Consider the following 15,751-nt stretch of genomic DNA (forward strand, 5'->3'; position numbering starts at 1 on the left):
ATGGGAGCCCTTATCGCTAAAATGTTGCTGCCTACCATTAGCAGTTTGGTGTTTCTGCCAGCAGCCAGTGTTGCCACCAAGAGAGGCTTTCACATGGAGGCCATGGTCTACTTCTTTACCATGTTCTTCACATCGGTAAGAGGCTTGTGATATAGTGTTGCATGGATTGTGTACTGTTTAACATTACACAGTCACCTTTAGCAATATTTTCTTTTAATTTGCTTAATATTATGGAAAAACTATTTTTTAATAACTATTTTATTCTTATATTCTTATATTGGGACTGTATTATGCAGTTATTAAGACCACTTAAACACTGCTATATTTTCTATTTTTTGCTATAGCAATTTTTAAAATTTATGATGATATGGCATTATATTGTTACAAGAGGATTTAATTAAAGTGGGGGTCCACAAAAGGGTCCGTAGAATTTAAGGGGTTAATGGTAGCATGCTGTCATTCATATTTTAGATCTATCATGCGTGTGATGGACCAGGCCTGTCTGTTTTGTGCTTCATGAAGTATGAGATTTTGGAGTACTTCAGTGTGTATGGTACATCAATCTCTATATGGGTCACATTATTAGGTGAGTAAAAATGAACTATGATCTGAAACACATCTTAAAGCTTTTCAAGTAACAGGATAAACAGAAAAGTGGAACTGAACTCTTCAGACTTGTGTTTGAAACTGGACGCATGCAAAGTTCATACAGTAATCCTGTATCAAAATCAAGAGTTGTACAGTTCTCCAGAATGTGGCAAACCACTTGTTGCAGAAGACAGTTGAATATTAGTTTTTGAGAGTCATGCTAACAATATGACATGTGTTTATGTCTGGGATTCCAGCATGTCGTGTGAAGAGTGTGTACTCATTTTCTCCTGTTCCACTCTCATCCAGCCCTGGGGGATTTTGACGAGCCCAAGCGCTCCACACTCACCATGTTTGGAGTGCTCACCTCTGCTGTGAGGATATACCAGGATCGCTGGGGCTATGGGATCTACTCCGGCCCCATCGGCACAGCTGTGTTGATGATCACAGTCAAATGGGTGAGAGGAATAACTGCAGATGCTGCTCATTAGTGGGTCTTGGATTCAGAAAAACTGTATCATGTGATAAAAGCTGCAAGAGTGATACTCTTTTTGTCCTGGAATAAAAACGAGAATGAAAATGGTTAGTCTTCATGATATATAATTACATCTGCACTAAAATAGAACAAAGTGCTAAACTCAATTGTTCACTTACTTGTTCCAGTTACAAAAGATGAAAGAGAAGAAGGGCCTTTATCCAGACAAAAGTGTGTACACTCAACAAGTGGGGCCAGGGTGCTGCTTTGGGGCGCTGGCTTTGATGCTTCGCTTCTATTTTGAGGTAATAAATGCTACAGGCACTTACTGTCTGTCTATCAAAGTATACCACCATGAAGTAACTGTACAAATTCATGTTAATGATCTCTATTTGATCCTGCAGGAGTGGGACTACCCTTATGTGCATAGCTTTTACCACCTGTCACTGGCTGTGTCCTTTGTACTGCTACTTCCCAAGAAGAACCGCTATGCGGGAACGGGTCGCAACGCTGCCAAACTCAACTGCTACACTCTCTGCTGCTGTGTATGAAGTCCCTTTAAGATGACACTCATTTCTTGTAGCGGTAGGGCTAGAATGCATGTCACTTGCTATAAAGTAGTGCGCAAGAAGATGTTAATTAATTGATCTTTAACTAAATAATCCTAACCTGTTGGTTGTTTGTTGGTTTGGTCACAGACTTCACAAGCTCCAGGAAAGGAGAACACTCGGACCATTTGGACAACAGCTCAAAAACCATGGATGCGGGCCTGCAATCCTGGCCTACCGTTTCATCACTCACGGCCACGCACCATGTAACACAAGCAACGATGTCTGCTACCATAGATCCAACAGTGAGGACAGTTATATGGCCTTCAGGCAAGCCAAGTATGTGTTGGACAATGCACGCAGTTTATATAGCCATGTTATCGCTTTTCAGAGCTGAAACCATGACCTTCTAAAATGTAGGATGAAAAGGAACTGAAAGCTCCATCTACATATGTGTACAAGTGCATCACACATGGCTGCACTACAAGAGGTAAACACAGGGTTACTGAGACTGCTAACCTCCAGCTGGAAAGTTTGCAAGTCACAAAATATTGCAGACATTTTATCTCTCCAGAAAGAATAAATTGTCTTTTAAGATGTACCTCAAGAGGGACCACCCGTCTATGTTTCTCCGAGAAGAAGGGGCGTTAAATGCGTTTAAAAATGCTGAAAAATAGCAGGATTGTAAAAAAACATACTATTCTTGCCATCTGAACGCAGCTAAAAGGAACTAAAATGTTCCAGCAACAAGAAGCAAACAATCAGTATGATGCATATTGCAGCAGGTGGAAAATGGTGTGTTTTTCTAGCGTACTGAGAAAGGTCATATTTTCCTTGAATTTTCATATCCAAAATGCCAGCAATTCTGTTTAAATATATTTATTTATTTGAAAAACACTACTATTTAAGTTTGTGCTGTCACAATGGATCTTTTTATACTGAAAATGTACAGTTTGAAATGAAAATGTTTATTTTGAATTAAAAATGTTTTTTTGCAGTTTGTCTTAGTGTTTTATCGTTTGACTGCTCAGGATAATTCATCTGAATAATCCACAAAGTTTGGAGAAAAGAAACCTTAGCAGCAATTTCATTGACTTGCTTTTCATCGCATGTCAAACTTCCATCCATTTAAGCTGGATCCATCAACCTACTGCTTTCGCTATCCAAAAATTACAAACGCACGCGACATGTTTTAGACAAAACAGTCTCCTGCCAAACGTGAATGAAATTTCGGTCCGCAAAGCATTTTTTGAAAGGGGGCCAGGCCGCCGGCTCTTATGCCCAGAGAAAGGTGTTTTTGTCTGGGGGGGAGGCTGCCAGCTCCTGTCTCTCCTGGCTGCATGTCCCAGCCCTTGCCAAAAAGAGTAACCTGACACTTTTATTACGCTAGTGTGAAGCACTTTTGAGCTCCTTTATGGCCTCTGTCTGTTTGAAACCACTTTGTTCGTGGTTTAAGCCCCCACACATACACGGTCTAAGGAAACTCCACCAAGCTTTAGAACCACAAAGTTCAATCTGTGTCAAGCTTATTGAGACTGCTGGGTGGCACCAGGGTCTAGAGCTACTTGACAGTCTGCAATTGTCAATGCCCCTCAATCTGCTTTTTTCATAAGTGCTATCCTTTCACTGGTGAACTACAGTATTTCCCATAATTGTTCATTTGACAGACTGTCCATACATTTGGTGCTACAGGTCACCCCCCCAAAAAAAAACCCAAGTCAGACATGCAAATGTTGGGCAATCATTTTTTCATATTCCCATATTCTAAAATCAGAGTTGAATTTAATGCCAAGTGATGGGTACACCTGCCCAAATCGCAAGATGAAGACTAGAGCTGGCAGACCAAGACCGCTGAAGAGGCAATGAACTGCAATGGCTCTCAGAATTTACAAACCTAAAAGCAGGAGCTTTCATCCATGCTTTAACTGACTATCATACAAGATTACTCTTGTTTAGCTATGATGAACCTGAATGTGTACTCCTCCATCCTTGTCTTAAAAATTTTGCAAAACACTGCAGAATACTCCACTCAACCTAAATCTATTTCACTGAGGCAACATTTGTTGGGATGTGACAGTAAGGATGGAACAAAGCCAAAATGATGCTTCATGCTATGGTTCTTAGGATTTATGCTGCTGTAGCTGCTGCGGTCAAAGTTTATAAGAGCGTTTTAACAAGCACTGACTCTTGACTCTACTGCACACAGCAGACACATTAAGGTCTATGAAGTGTGTCGTTATTCTCCTGACAGCTGCACAATTGTTCAGTCCCTTTCGGTCAGCGGCTGTGGACTGGACTGAATGGCCAATTACAGATTATAACCGATGTCTACATATTCCAGATAAACACGCTATCATTTTGGACAAAGACATTAAATATCAGAATTACAGACACCATACAACATCTGATGTTTTATTGTTAGTGTGCCAAAAAGTCTAGGACTCTCCTCTAGAGACTCGGAAGTATGTGTTGCACTGCTTGAGTGAGGTTGTATGGAAATCTCTGACAGGGACTTGGGATCAGCTGTTGGGGTGTTTTCTAGACAGCATCACAGCCCCTCTCCCTTTCCTTCTCTGTCTTTCACTCTCTCTCTTTCAGCTGCTCTCCCAGCTGCTGAAGAACAGCTGCTGCGAACAAAACAACCACTTTTGCAATCATCCTGAGCCATGGACCAAACGTTATGAAGAAGTAATCTCCCAAAAACCTACATTATTTTTCTACATAACTGCCTCCCTCTGAACAAACATTTAGAGCACTCATATACTCTGTGGATCACTACTTATCACTTCAGAGGTGTCTAAATAGCAGCTGTCCTTCATTTAGCTCAGTCTTCACATAAACAGCACTCTTTAAAAATGACCTGCACTGAGTTCAACTGTGCCTTACATAATCACACTAGCAATGCAGTGAAAAAAGATTTAGCTGGTTTGTCTAAAGTCAAATATATTGATTTCGATCAGTATAAAAATGTCACATTATCCAAATTTTGGGAACCATTACCAAAAAAAGCATTATATTTATGAGTAGTAAAACATGTTACAGTGCTTAAATGAGTTAGGTAATCCATAACAATGCAAAAATATAATGTTGCATACCAGTCATTTTGAACCAAAAACAGAGCAATGCCCATTATTTCAAACATAAACAGCAAACTGTTCTGAATAAGAACACTTTTTTAATGTTAGCAGTGAATTACTTGTCAAATTTAGTTGCTGAATTTGAAGTTATCTCCTTTACTTTTTCCTTATAATATAAAATAATATAATCCATATTTGCAGTCCATTTTTGTGCATTGTCAACATTGCCTACATCATCTGTTTTAAATGCAGAGTGTTTCAATTTGTGAGTTCTGCTGCTTTTCCTCTTGATTGGTGCTGTTTAGCTATACCATTTCGGCAACCACACATTCAGATGCCACTGTCACCTTGTTTAGCTCTCACATTGGTGGGCATTCTTAAGTGTTTCTTCTACTTGCAGTAACACAAAAATGTGGAACCAATTCTGACTCTGTACTACCAATACTGTAGAAAGTATTGCACCTTTTTGGCATATAAGTAATATTTTTTAATATTAATATCAATAAATTGAAATACAATGAATTCAACTCTACAGTTATTGTCTTCTAATAATAAACTTCCCCTCTAGACATTTCCCTAAGTTGAGCCAAACTAATGCTCAGAAAATTGTGGTTTTATTTCTAAGTCATCTACAAGTTACATATTTTTAGTAGTCCAACTAAAAATGCTACAGCTTTCCTGTGAATAGGTTTGTGTTTCTGTACTATTATGTTGTTGCACTCTACATATATGTGAGGTTCTTTAATAATAGCAAGATTCGACAAACTCTGTCTCAGTGATTAATCTGTTTTGGGTCAAACTCAAGATATTATATGCAGGGTTTTGCAGTTTGATTGCTACAGAGCCATTCTGACAAGCCATCAACAGTTAAGGCCCAAGCCTCTGAAATTCCTCCATGCGTATGGATGCTTGGCAGCACAGAGGGCAGCCTCTGAAGCATCTGCAAGGCGAAGTGGAGAAAGACGAGGTCCGGTACGATACAGAGACTGCCTCTGGTGCAGGACCTTCCTTACTGCCTCGGTCACCTGACACAGACAACACAAGACAATTAGCTCCAGTGTGTGCAAAGAACGGCCCTACAAAACAAAGCTGTCCCAAGAATAAAAGGAAGAAAAATGCATATAATGACTTGAGTTTGAAGCAGAGAGATCATTAGGATGGAGTTTGCTGCATCTAGTACGTTTTTAGAGGAATTCTGATCACTGTAGAGTGAAGTCTTATATAGCACAGCCACTTATAAAGCACAGGATTAATTAATTAATTAATTGCTTTAAAAAGCAAGAGCCTGTAAGTGGACCTATACTTCAATTCCTTAAGCACAGAACTACATAACTTACATATTAGTTTCAAAGTGCTAAATAAGAGTTTCACGTACCTTGGGTTAAAATTTCATGATAAATGGTTTACTATAAAAATATTTTTGAAATTGAATATTTTAACATTCCATAAAGATAAGAACAGCTCAAGACACTCAAGACAAGTTTCACTTTAATGACTAATTAAAAACTATGCTTCATAATTCTGATTGTTATTTATTTTATTATTATTATTATTATTATAACCATGTAAAAAATATACAATTATTTACTACTATCAGTGTGTATTATTCTTCAATATATATGCTTAAAACCACTTTATACCCAGGCTAAATGCCTGGTGCAATCTAAATAAGTTTCTTACCCATCTGGACAGCATGCTAGCCAGAATACTTTCATTCTCAGAAATAAATGTCATAAGAACACGCTAACTGGCTAGCAATTGGAAGCAGTAGGAAATTAATTTGGACTGTACCAGGTGATTAAAATTGACATCATCTCATATTAGATCTAAAACAGAGTAATGCTGTAAAAGTACTTAAGCTCCAAAACAGCTCTAAAACAGACTACTGGCAAACATCTGAGGGGGTTTCGTCACTCGGTGTGGCCAAGAACCACCTGGTTTGATGAGTCCATTTTACTGACATGAAAAATTAACATATTGGCCCCTTTCAGATGAATAACCTGAATTAAACCTGCAGTTTAAGTTCTCACTTTTCAATAGAATGGCAAATGCAAGAAGGAAGGGAAGTCTTTTGTGCTCAGGCAAAGCAAGTTTACTAAAAACCATTACTAACAGGCAGAAAAGTGTGTTTCTTTTAGAGCAGCAGCTGGTCATTCAGCCTGTGTACCTGTTCCTTGCTGCTGAGCAGGTCTCGGGGAGATACACAGGGTTTAAGTTTTGTTTCCACATTCTCCACACTTAATGAGCTTTGAGAGGCTGTTTCAGACTGGCTGTCTGTGTCATGCTGGAGGGCCATTCTCTGAAGCTTGTCTGAAAGCCTAAAAAAAGCAGAGACAGAAGACAGCAAATACAGGTAACTAGACTGAATTATGCTACAAAATACAATAACAACCCTGTGAGTTATGTGTGAATATACTAGTGTGACGAAGGAAGTCTTTTTCCACCTTGACGCAGGACGGCCAGCAAGTTTCCACATCTGGGTCTGCTCCATCAACTGAGCTTTGACTGTTTGAGCAGTGGCACTGGATATGACATCTGACAAAGAGCAGCCTGGGAACAGCCTCAGCAACTGACCACAAACATTAAGAATAATACATAAGTAGTATAATACATGATACACATATGACCTGGATAAGGCAGGCATTCAGTGCACTGTCTGTGTGAAGTTTAAGTATTAAGTATAGACATTTATTACTGGAGCACCTCCTTTGGCCTTTAACACAGCATTTGGCTGGGTTCAAACAGCATTTGTCTGTGTATCGATTCTACAATATGCTGTATGTGACTGTACTGTGCAGATGCATAGTCTTTCTGCCAGCAGCCCTTTCAGACTCATCCCAAAGAAGCTGTACTTGTTTGAGATTTGTGGTATATCCTGAGATGGCATTCTACACATCAATGTTGAATTCAGATGTGAATTCAGATGTGCCTAGCTGTGGTCACTGTTTGCTTGGATGATACTCGCCATTTTTGTTTGACCCCTCTGATTCATAAGTAGTTTTTGTCCACAAGAACTGTCTGTCTTGTCTTTATTAATGACAGCACAGAAAGATAAATTCTCAGGAATACAGAAGCATTTTAATTGCTTCGCCTCAACCAAATACCTCAAAACTCAACGAATGATGTTTCATCTTGCTGCATGACCCAAAATTTCTACTAAAGCAATTATGAAATTTTTAAGAACCTCAAAGTGGGATGTTCTTTAGTTAATTAAATTGGTTGCCTAACATGAACCTCACTGAGCATCTGCTTCACCAATTACAGGCACACAAAAAAATAACAAGCAGGAATTGAAAATGGCTACACTGAAGGTCTGGCACAGCATCACCAGGGAGGATGCCCAACATCCAGTGATGTTTACGATTTGCTGACTTGCAACCAAGTACTAATTTAACTGTGGTGGTAATATTATCTAAGCTCTTCAAATGGGGGGACTGTTTATAAAAAGGACTGTGATTTCTATTTAGTTAATACTAAAACATTCAAAATAAAGCTGACATTCTGCATTTTAATCCAAATCCAGTGTGGGGCACAGAGCCAAAGCAATAAAATATGTAAGTGGACAATGATAGTACTGTAGATTTTGAATTTAGCCGGTCCTTCACTTTGAGGGTACTTTGATTGGCCACAAACAGAAGCAGGTGAACTTGCCTCATCATTAGTGGAACCTAAAATCAGAGCACTGAGGGCATCCAGCTTGGCTTCCTCCATTCTGTGCATTCTGGTGTGAGCCTTAGCCCGATTTCCATAGTACTGAGCTACTCCAGGTTTGTACTTAATAGCCAGGGAAAACTTGTCTGCCGCATCCTGGAAGTTCCTTCAGATTGTGAATTACACAACAACATATCTCAGTGTCATAAACAACACCAAAAGCAACTATAAACCTGATATGACTATAATTGAGATACGTTTTGATAAGTGAAACTTACAGTTTGCCAAAACTATGCAGTCCCATTGTGTTGTGAATTAAGGCCAGACGAAACCAAATGCTTCTGTTCTGCGGGTCCAGCTCCTCAGCTTGCTGGTAGTCAGCCAGGGCAAAGAGCCACTCCTCTTGCTTCAAAAAACAATCTGAAAACCATGAAGCCAACATTTAGATGGCATGAACAAACAAATATTTGCTATACATAATGATCCTTTTGATACTTTTGTTCTAATTCAGCAATACTGAATTATTACAAAAACATCTACTCTGCAGTCAAAGTACAATGTCTAAAACCTCTCTGTCCTTCCTTCACATTGTACACAGAGAGATCCACTTGAGTGAATACAGCCTCATACAATCTCATACCGCCTCGGTTGATGAAGAGTCCACTTTCATCTCTTTGCTCATGGATGGCCTTAGTCAGAAGCTTGATGGCCTCACTGTAGAAGCCCTGGGAGAAGCAGTGGACTGCGAAATCATTGTAAGTGAGCACCAGTTGGGCTTGTGCATCTTCTTCCAGACTGTTGGAGTTATCAGGCTTCTCTCTTTCAGAACATTCTGCTACAGCATCACAGAGTTCAACGGCAAGTACCAAGTCCTCTATGGCAGCGATGAAGTCTTTCAGTCTGCGGTAGATTATCCCTCTGAGATACAGATTTCCAAGAATAATATATGGTATTGAAAATACTGGTAAAGATTATGATGTTATATAATCAGGGTTTATGCATAATACATTCAGTCAGCCGATATACCCTATAAGTTCACTTGCACTTTTAAAGTGAAATAATTACAAAACTAGAACAGTCAGAAACATCAATCTCATTTAGTAAACAAACATCTTTTGAAGCAGCTAAAGTCAGAAATCATACAGCCAATGGAAGTCTAAAAGTTTGGGCTATTACTTAAAAATAAATACGCAAAAACTCATCATAAACTTTTCAGTTCTGTCTTTACTGATACTGATTTATCTGACATTAGTTATTTGTTTCCATGTACAAAATTTTGTGCTATTTATTTGTGTTTTAAAATGAACAATTACTTAGATGAGGGCTTTAAGGGTAGCCACGGGTAACTGAATTATCAATGCAAATTTGTATAATTTGGTTTCTGATATATGTAAACAATAAAATGTTTGATTCCATGGTCTTTCTATGTGTGTCTGTGTGTATAATTATAGAAAATATGTAAATTCTTAACTGATACTGCTGGACCCAATAAGCCCACTACATGTTTGTATGGCATGTGTGAATATACATGTACTGAGCACTGGTAGGACCGAAAGGAATTACAGTATGTTGTACCTAATCTGTTTACTGTTTCTCTGTTTAATATAAATTCAAAATATAACATCTTGAATTTTTTTTCTCATACTGTTCCACAGTTTTAATGCTCTTATAGTCATAGATTTAGAGTATCCTCAGCTAAGAACTGGACTACAGAAGGTGCAATTAAAATGTAACCTACATCAATCAAAGTTGTACTTTGAGTCAAATGCCATTTGCAGATTTTACATTCCACCAGCAATCATCTTTACATTTTTGAAGTGCACACACACAATTTTTTTTCATGTTGCATCTGCTTTGCTCTTCAGTTCCTAGTGCAAAACTGATACACATGAATAACAGGAGGTAAACAGGAGATTACTGATATAGAGATTCACTAACTAACAGAATTTTTTTAGAAATACCCAAGTATTTACAATTTGTCAACCAGTCAAGTTACAGATGCCAGGTCCAGCTTAAGTGTAATGTTGAAATGTACATTTCAAATTTACAGAAATTAGCAATGGCTCACAGTTTAAATGTTTGTTACTAAGCATTCTATTTTTATCTTGCTAATATCAATCAACTATCAATTAACCCCTTAAAATGCCAGACTTGTTGCATACTAAGACTTATTATTCAGTAACTGCAGGGACACCAATGCAAACTAGTTGAGCTAAGGGGTTAATAAAATTAACCATTTTTCCCAAATAAAACTATGACTAGGTTTAATGGAAACACATGAGCTTAAAGTGTTCAAGAGGCTGCTTTTTTCTATCTCATTACCTTTTCAACAAAAACCTGCCTATGTTAAAAAGAGAGATTCATCTTTTATTTCACCATAATATACATTGTTAAAAATGGAAAATAAACATTTGAAAAACATGTTTATTTAGATTTAGGTGGACTAACTGGGGGTTAACTGATCTCCTTATTTTCTGAATAATAAGACATAATTTTAACACAACCCATTAAGGTCCAAGAGTATAATAGCATGCACTATACTGCATTCTCACTAGACATTTAGCATGTTCAGAAACCACAGCATCCAAAAACATGTCGCTATACCTCACCTAAAGAGGTAATACTGAGCCTTTTCAGGGTTCTTCTCCACAGCTGTGGTAATCTTGCTCAGAGCGTTAGTCAGTTCTCCCTCCACCGCTTTAGACACTGCTTGCTGTCGAGAACACTCTGCTGCCTCCTTCATCTCCTCCAGCAAGGACAGTGCATCTGCACAACTGGGGTTGAGCCTCAGAGCTGCCTTTAGGTCATAGTAACACAGTGCAGCCTGAAAAGGAACATGAACATTCAAATGAGCAACAGAGAGGTTTTTGCAATCAAAAGTTGCTCCAGCTACTTTTCCCATCATTTTTAATAACTCAGTTTTAGGTAACTCCAATCAGAGTTAACCTGATTGATTTGGTGGTACAAGCGGGCTCTGAGAGTGAAGAGATCAGCCGATGGAGGGTCTATCTTCAGCCAGTTAGTTACCAGCCGAATGCAGTCAGAATAACGACCTAGTGCGGTCAGACATGCCAAGCTGTGGAGAGAGAATATGGAATTCTGCAATTACTTATCACACAAATCATCAGTAAAGTCAGAGCAAAAAAAAACTTTACAGGAGAAGAGCAAATGTTTTTATCTTTCGATGTAAGTTGTGTAGAAATGATTTATTCCAAGCAGTTTTGGACCACTTTCATTGATCTCTTCATCATGAAATTCTGGCGATAAATGTAAAGCAGCTGACCATTTTAAATTATGTCAAAATATGAAAAACACAAAAATTGATATTTTTTCATCCTGACAGTAATGATATGCTGCTTCATTCTAATTAAAATATACACATACAAATACCAGATATACCAAATCTTAATGATGACTCCTATATACAACCAGGATCTATTTGGCAAGGTATGCCTTATTAGATGCAAAGCAGCTATAGTGAATCTTCCCTATTCTGATACATTTTAAAGGAGGAACTATAATTGTATTGAATAAAGGCACAGCACCCTCTGCTGGTAGATAGCAGCTATACATTAGGACAAAGTAAAATAGCATAGCTCAGAAGCATACAGTAATTTGTAACGTCTATAAGTGATCATTAACGTTAAAATATGTACAAGAACAGAGGGTAGAACAGGTTAAATAACCAGAGGTGTTCTTGGTGGCCTCTAAAGTGCCAGGTTTGTACTGACCTTCTCATGTGATAAGGTTTAAAGTTGGGCTTCAGTTCAGTCGCTTTGGCAAAAGACTCCAGCGCATCCAAGAACATACCCTGGTCACACAGACACTGTCCCTTGTTGTATAAAGAAATAACATAATGAAGCCAAGATTACCCATACAAAAGCATATTATGGACTTTCAGTAAACCTGCTGTCAAGCATACAATTCTCAATCCAGAATAACATTATTAGCTGTGTGAAGTACAATATTGACAAAGCATTACTACAGTAGTAATGAAAAATGAAAAAAAAAACTGCAAAACCTAAAACAAATAATAACTAAATGACTATGATTACAATAACAATAATTAAAATAACATTCTTACTTATTATTATTTTCATTACAATAAAATTCTTTAACAAATTAATTATATATTTGTAATATGGTGTGTAGTGGGTGGCACGGTGGCATGGTGAGTAGCGCTGTCGCCTCACAGCAAGGAGGGCCTGGGTTCGATTCCCCGGCTGGGCAACCAAGGTCCTCTCTGTGTGGAGTTTGCATGTTCTCCCCGTGTCTGTGTGGGTTTCCTCTGGTTTCCTCCCACAGTCCAAATACATGCAGTCAGGCCAATTGGACATGCTAAACTACCCCTAGATGTGAGTGTCTGTCTGCCCTGCAATGGACTGGCGACCTGTCCAGGGTGAATCCTGCCTTCCGCCCGAAGACTGCTAGGATAGGCTCCAGCACCGCGACCCTGAGGGAGAAGCGGCTTAGAAAATGGATGGATGGATGGTGTGTAGTTGTAGGGGCTCAGTAGGGTGTGGGTATGGTGGGTGTTACCCATTGTCTCTCAAGTGGTGACATGTTGTTACATATTTAGCACTGAAGGGGGCTGTGTGCCCCTCTCCAAAAATGATTTGTCATTTTTCCATTAGTGTATATTTCTCAAAATATGTGATCAGTTGGTTGAATTTGTTTGTGAGAATTTCTCATTGTGGTCTAAGAAAGTGAAGAAGTAAGTGCATCTCTGTCTCGACCTCACTTGTCACACAGTGACCACACAGTCTCTACTCTCTGGTCAGCCAGGACTTTTTATAACCTGCCCTTTTCTATGGCCAAGCTTTGGTCACTGAGCATTTACTTGGTCAGATATACATTATCTTACAGCATCACCAGAGTCCCAAGATCTGCTTTCTCTTAATCTGTACTGCTTGTGTATGTATGTGCTGATTTATGTGTATATATGTCCCTTTAAAAAATTGGATCAGACCAATTAATCAGTCACCTGCAAGTAATAAATGAATGCAAGGCGATGAAAATGGGTCTTGGTCTGTGGTTCCAAGTAGCAGGCATGTTTGTAGTCTAGGGCTGCCGAATTGAAGTCACACAGCTGAAGATACACTTCTGCCCTCTCTACATAGAACTGAGTCTGCAGAGACAAAAGACTGGATATTAACTTTATTATTATGAAGCTTTGTTAGTCATTTTAGAATATTGCAAATATTTTAATTATTATGGACACATTTAAAGGTTTTATTACACTTCTTTAATGTCAACCAAAATTGTTTCATAATTTACAGATAATATTGATTCTAAATCTTTAAGCAGTAGTGCAGATCTTTCTGTATTTCGACAGAATATTATTATATTTTCCATATCAAAATATTTTCTCCTACCTGGTCCGGCTGCAGTGTTATGGCTTTGGAGAAACAACTGACAGCCCTCTCAAACTGTAACTGTGTCACAGCCTCCTTGCCTGCTTGATAACTGAAAAACACATCATGAGCCAGGACAGTATATTTACATATGCTAGAATCAATCAAAAACAAAAGAATCAAATATAAACAAAAAAAAATTGAAAACGAAACCTTACTGTGTGATTGCCTTCTCCTTTATTACAAGGTTGCCTCGTAAATCTGGTCTGTCACATTTTAACTCTGGCGTCAGGAAAATGCTGCTGGAGCCAAATAATTTTCGTACTGCAGCCTCTCGAGATGTATTCGTTAAGTCTGACCTATAGGTGTTCACCTCGAGCAACACAGACATAAATATTATTACTTTCATGCTATTTAATTGGGTTTTCATATCATGGACCATTTTGGGCTGGAAAGGAAAAGTGCAAAAAGCAAAACCCTCACACTCAGTTTTGAATTAAACTCATAAAGGGATATTTGTAACAGTTTTACAAACATGTAGGTTGGGAGTGGGAGGTGGAGTACATTAGATAAAGCCTAAGTACTGCTCCTCAAAGACAAGATAGATTTAGAGCATCTGTCAGTCCACAGTAGCAATGCACAGACGTCCTAAATGGCCATGGCTTTGCATGTTTTCACTTGGTTTTTCCATTATAATGAGTTATTTTAATTTGCTTTCTTGAGATCTTGAGATGTTTGTCATTATCATGACAGTTATGACAATGGCATAATATCTCCAGAAGACATTTGTTATGTCATGAAATGATGTAAAGAACTCAATTTCTCTAGAAAACAAATGAAAATAACACTCAAAAACAGCCAAAACAGTGCAAATCCATAGCTCTTCGTGGCTTCTGTAGAAATGACTACCTATATCTGACATTTATCAGGCATTTGCACGACCATCACAAGGCCAAAGTGTACGGATTCAAGTGAACATTACATGGAATGTCTCAACAAGCCCCTGCCAAAAGTGCTCCCCTTGCTGAAATAATGCTCATTAAAAATCCCTAACTTTGCCACATGGGCCAACATTAATCCACTGTCACGTATTGAGGCTTTTATTTGTTTTTATCGTGTTTAATGTCCTGCGTGTCCTACATCCAAAAACAAGCTAACCTACTTTACTTCACGTCATCCTAGACATTCCACGCAATACCATTAGCTAAAAGTCAGGAATCAGCACCCACAAACCGGATTCTTTAACACTGCTTCTTTAACACAAGACACCAGCTATAGGCTTTATCGCTAAATTAGCTGCTATTAAACGAAATAACGCTCATTATCCTAAACTTCCTGGCCAGTTATATCACAAAACTCTGCAGTACGGGGTGGGGGGGGGGGGGGGGGGGTGACGTCCCCCGTTGGCGACGCTGACTTTTCAGCTCTCTGCTAAATAAAAGAGCACAATTAAGCCGAATCGTTTCGGTTTCCTCTGCCTCACCTTCTAACACGACAGGTAGTTTTAGAACATTTTTAATTAATTAACTTATATTCACCATAAAATTTTAACTCAGTAGTTACATGGCAGCTGGCGTTTTCGGTAAAACACATAAAAATGTAGATGTAGCAATGACCAAATTAGCTATATTTATCAAATTCGTTTGATATGTATAAAAATGACCAATTTTTTTTTACCAAGTGTCTAGTTTATTAAACGTTTATTAAAAGCCAACCTCACGAGCTCAGTGGCTAGCTAGCTAAAGCCCTGAATTTCTATTGAGGAAACATATTTATACTGCATTATTCCTTGATATAATGGGCTAATCTAACCTAAACTAGCTGGCTGGCAACCTGTCTGGACATTATCAGATAAACAGCATAGAATTAATAACCTACGCTTTTTAAATTGTTTGTTTTTTTTACCTCAGGAAAGTTTCGTGCGTTCATGTTGACTTCAGCACTCGCTTGATAAACAGATTTCTTGGTCTTCAGAAATCGTCATGGAAAAAGTCTTGTTAGACAAAGAGGAGAAACAGATCTCAAAAATCATAAATCACACTCTGTCAAAACCAAATC

General features: G+C 38.4%; 2 protein-coding genes across 2 annotated transcripts; one reads left to right on the forward strand and one right to left on the reverse strand.

Annotated features, from left to right (window-relative positions):
• mymk (myomaker, myoblast fusion factor) lies at window positions 1–1,614 on the forward strand. The gene is made up of 5 exons (XM_017684751.2): window positions 1–135; window positions 472–586; window positions 898–1,046; window positions 1,252–1,368; window positions 1,468–1,614. The coding sequence occupies exons 1-5, from the start codon at window positions 1–3 to the stop codon at window positions 1,612–1,614; spliced, it is 663 nt and encodes a 220-aa protein (XP_017540240.2).
• A 2,408-nt stretch (window positions 1,615–4,022) lies between these two features.
• Window positions 4,023–15,749, reverse strand: LOC108412637 (tetratricopeptide repeat protein 16). The gene is made up of 13 exons (XM_037531568.1): window positions 15,599–15,749; window positions 13,912–14,066; window positions 13,715–13,805; window positions 13,324–13,467; window positions 12,071–12,171; window positions 11,286–11,415; window positions 10,949–11,163; window positions 8,980–9,257; window positions 8,618–8,759; window positions 8,340–8,505; window positions 7,133–7,257; window positions 6,856–7,006; window positions 4,023–5,713 (listed from the first exon to the last, which is right to left on the reverse strand). The coding sequence occupies exons 1-13, from the start codon at window positions 15,620–15,622 to the stop codon at window positions 5,549–5,551; spliced, it is 1,887 nt and encodes a 628-aa protein (XP_037387465.1). The 5' UTR covers window positions 15,623–15,749; the 3' UTR covers window positions 4,023–5,548.
• Between the last annotated feature and the right edge of the window lie 2 nt (window positions 15,750–15,751).

This window comes from Pygocentrus nattereri, chromosome 20 (genome assembly GCF_015220715.1).
Source record: "Pygocentrus nattereri isolate fPygNat1 chromosome 20, fPygNat1.pri, whole genome shotgun sequence".
NCBI classification, from domain to species: Eukaryota; Metazoa; Chordata; class Actinopteri; order Characiformes; family Serrasalmidae; genus Pygocentrus; species Pygocentrus nattereri.